This window comes from Mastomys coucha, unplaced genomic scaffold (assembly GCF_008632895.1).
Source record: "Mastomys coucha isolate ucsf_1 unplaced genomic scaffold, UCSF_Mcou_1 pScaffold21, whole genome shotgun sequence".
In the NCBI taxonomy this organism is placed as follows: domain Eukaryota; kingdom Metazoa; phylum Chordata; class Mammalia; order Rodentia; family Muridae; genus Mastomys; species Mastomys coucha.
In genome coordinates, this window is record NW_022196904.1 from 24,054,408 (window position 1) to 24,058,225 (window position 3,818).

Genomic DNA, 3,818 nt, shown 5'->3' on the forward strand with positions numbered 1-3,818 from the left:
GTGTCAGTGACACTCCACAGCTGGGCTGAGGCCCTCACTGAGCAGGTGTCAGTGACACTCCACAGCTGCTTCTACCTTGGCTCTTGGAGATGAACTCTCACTAGTTGTCATGCTCATCTCTGCTAGATCCCCACCTCAACACCCAAGGGTCCCACCGGGAGGCACATACCCATGACACGGGGCAGAGGGACTTGTACACACGCCGGTACCACTGACACACGGAGACATCACCCCCCTTGGCTGTCATTGCCTTCTCACAGCGGTGGAAGTCTGTGAAGGAAAGAGGTTCAGAATTAACCCTGACTAAGTACATTTTTGAGGAAAATCGATAAGTACTTTTTGCTTTATGATTAGTTATCCATAGAGAGGGAATGCAAACTTACAAGTATACCACCATAAAGAGCTGTATACACCAAACCTGGGCAGTTATATAGAACATTCTAGGGCTAGGAACGACAGCAAAGTATGAGGGGGATATATCAGAATTCTGGAAGTCCAGACAGGGCTAGGAAAGGGGAAGGCGGTCTTGATCATATCTGAGGAAGACAGGATGGGAACCAGTGAATCTTTTTATTGTTCTTGTTGTTAATGATTCATTTTTCTTTTTTTTTTTTCCTTAAAGATTTATTTATTATTATAAGTACACTGTAGCTGTCTTCAGATGCACCAGAAGAGGGCGTCAGATTTCATGACAGATGGGATTTGAACTAAGGACCTTCAGAAGAGCAGTCACCGCTCTTAACCGCTGAGCCATCTCTCCAGCCCTTTTTTTTATTCTTTTTTGAGGGAAGGTCTCATGGACTCAAGTAAGCCAGGGGCCCCAAATGTGACCTCCAGGCATACTGTCTCTAGCAAGGAGAAAGGAAAGGGACTGTGTTTAAGACTGGGTACAAAGGCAAGCCGAGAACAGAGTACTGGCAATATCCATTTTTATCCATGGATTGTGACTGCAGGAGACACTTCTGAATCAACTGTTTACATATGGTATTTACTTGTGTGCTATGTGTGTACATGCCACACACAGGCACACACAAAATGCATATTATATAATTACTCTTCAAAAAAATTATTGTTGAGACCAAAGTTTATGACCTTGACAGCTGGTTTGAGGGGTCCGGGCCCTCCAGAGGGTATGTCTGGAGTGAAAGAAACCAGGCTGGAATGCAAGGGTCCCCGTCCCCCAACTTCCCTTATGAGGTAGGAGGTACATGGGAGACCCAGGCGAGGCCCACTATGGGACTTTGCTTACCCAAGTAGTTCTGCCAGCAGTTCTTAGTTTGGTTCTGGTTTGGGAAGCGGCTGTCAAAGGGGGCAGTTTTGTAGTTCTTGATTTTAGTCTTGATGTCCTCAGCCATCCTGACTCCTGGATGCAAAAAGAGTAGGAATGTTGGCAACCATTCTGGAGATGGTGGGCATGGGGATGTCAGACCAATGAGGCCCAGGGGAAGCAGGCCAGAGTAGAAGAACAGGTTGAATGTGAATAAGCTATCATCACCTTCTCAATATACACAGAAAGATGAAGGGCAGGGAAATCCCATATGTCCAAGTACAAAAGCCATAGTAGGGTTGGACAGAGGTCTCCTGAGCAAAACCAGTGTTCACCCTTAAATTCCAGTTAACGATCACTGTGTGCACAGCGCACACTATCTACGTGTACTCTATACATACCTATCCAATGGCCACTCTAAAAGGTATTACTACCTCTGTTGTCTACACAAGGGACAGGGTGTCTAAATGACTTTCCAAGGTCATACAGCACCCAGTGATAATGCTCCATCCATCACCAGCAAAAACACTATAAGGATTTTCTGGTGTCACCAGAAAGTTTTCTGGCATCACACACTCATCAGGGGTCCAACGAACTCAAACTTTTATCAGAATATGCCTAAATGCATTGCAGAATTGCCTAAGATGACCTCCTCCCCCAACCCCACCCCCCCAAAAGCTCAAAGGACTTATCAAGTACAATTGGAGGTAACCATGACTGAAGATTTGTGACTCTTACAACTAGCATGTGTCAGGTAACGGTGATTTCGACTGCTGACAACGGCCCATGGAGCCAACTCTATTGAAGTTGCTGCCTCCATTCCTAATGAAAGTAAATACTGCACTTCGATTAGACCACCATGCAACACCCCCTTAATCATTCAAATACTTTAGCTCCTTGAATTTTATTGACTACCCCCGGCTTTGATATGTCTGAAGAGCCGATACAGTCAACATCACCAAACCTGAGAGAAACTGTCTCTATTCTAGAGCACCTAGGGGACCTTGACACCATAGAGGTGCGCAAGCCAGAGTCAACTGAAGTGGTCCAAAGAAGTGGGGTACTTGGGCAGTAGAACAGGTTCATTGGGGAGGCAGGGTGGGCATGGGGGGGATTTAAAAAAACTCAGTGTCGGAAGTAATTTTGGACAGTATCTCGAGTTTTGAGAGTTGATCCAAGATGATGCTGTGGGGGGAAGAAACGAGTCAAGGCGACAGGCTTCGGCCTTGGAACACGGGTGGCCACGCCTGTGAGGCCGCGACTGAAGGCTCCACAGTCCGATTTACTGGATCCGAATCCTAATTGCCTTATAGCCGCGGCTAAGGCGCTTCACACTCCAGCCCCAACGCTGTCAAAGGGGATAATGGCAGGCCCTAGGTCGTAGAGCTAGAGGATGGGTAATAGGGACTGCTCAGAAAGCGACCTAGCATGACGAAGAAAGGCGGCTATAAAGGTTTGCTCCGAGACCCCGGACCCGGGGCAGCCGGAAGTTTCTTCCTGGCGTCAGGGAAGCCCCAGGCGTTTCTCTGCCACGGAGAAGGTTCCCCCCAGGATCCCGACCCTTCACACTCACCTAAAGACTGTCCCGGAGCAGCGCTACTTCAATGTGACCCTTAGCAAAGACGCCAATGTCAGACGGGAAGCGGAATTCCGACTGGCCGGAAGCTGCCAGGGAGGAGCCGAACTGAGTCCTCCGAGCTGCTAGAGTGGCCTCGGGAGGCGTGCCCAGAAGCCGCTCTGGCCACGCCCACGTCTAAAGAGGCCCGAATTCTTATTGAGCTAAATACCTGCTTATTATTGTTGCTGGGCCAATCGGGATTTTGCTTTGCTCTTAACAGCATCCTGAGGTTCAATTGTGGGTTACTGTCACCCGCCTGTCCTAAACAGGGGGAAAAGCGTGAGATTGTTTGCAGAGTGGGGGTGAAAAAATATTCCAGATAAAATTTGTTTTGAGACCGGACTTCTCTATATAGCTCAGACTGGCCTCGAACTTTTGATCACAGATTCCGAAGTGTTAGGATAACAAGCGTTTACCCCTGAGCCTTGATTCGAAAGTTATTTATGTTTGTTTATTTGTGTTTTTGAGATAGGGTATCTTAGTTTGTATTTTATTGCTGTAAAGAAAAAACGTGACCGTGGCAACTCTTTTTTTTTTTTTAAGATTTATTTATGTATATGAGTACACACTGTAGCTGTACAGATAGTTATGAGCCTTCATCTGGTTGTTGGAATTGACTTTTAGGACTTCTGCTCGCTCTAGTCGGTCCCGGTTGCTCAGGCCCTGCTCTCTCTGGCCCAAAGATTTATTTATTATTATAAATAAATATACTGCAGCTGTCTTCAAATGCACCGGAAGAGGGTGTCAGATCTCTCGGATATTATGGGTGGTTGCTGGGATTTGAACTCAGGACCTTTGGAAGAGCAGTCGGTGCTCTTACCTGCTAAGCCATCTCACCAGCCCTGCAGCAACTCTTATAAAGGAAAACATTTTTTTTTTAGATTTTATTTATTATTATATGTAAGTACACTGTAGCTGTCTCCAGACACCCCA

The 3,818-nt window shown here is 46.8% G+C and overlaps 1 protein-coding gene across 1 annotated transcript in view; it reads right to left on the bottom strand.

Moving 5' to 3' along the window:
- LOC116101988 (cytochrome c oxidase subunit 6B1) overlaps window positions 1-2,966 on the bottom strand; it is an 11,225-nt gene extending 8,259 nt beyond the window's left edge. Inside the window, exons 1-3 of the mRNA XM_031386109.1 lie at window positions 2,841-2,966; window positions 1,250-1,363; window positions 170-270 (exon numbers count right to left, since the gene is read on the bottom strand). Coding sequence (XP_031241969.1) covers window positions 170-270; window positions 1,250-1,355 — 207 coding nt within the window. The 5' untranslated portion in view covers window positions 1,356-1,363; window positions 2,841-2,966. The remainder of the gene's footprint in view (window positions 1-169; window positions 271-1,249; window positions 1,364-2,840) is intronic.
- Between the last annotated feature and the right edge of the window lie 852 nt (window positions 2,967-3,818).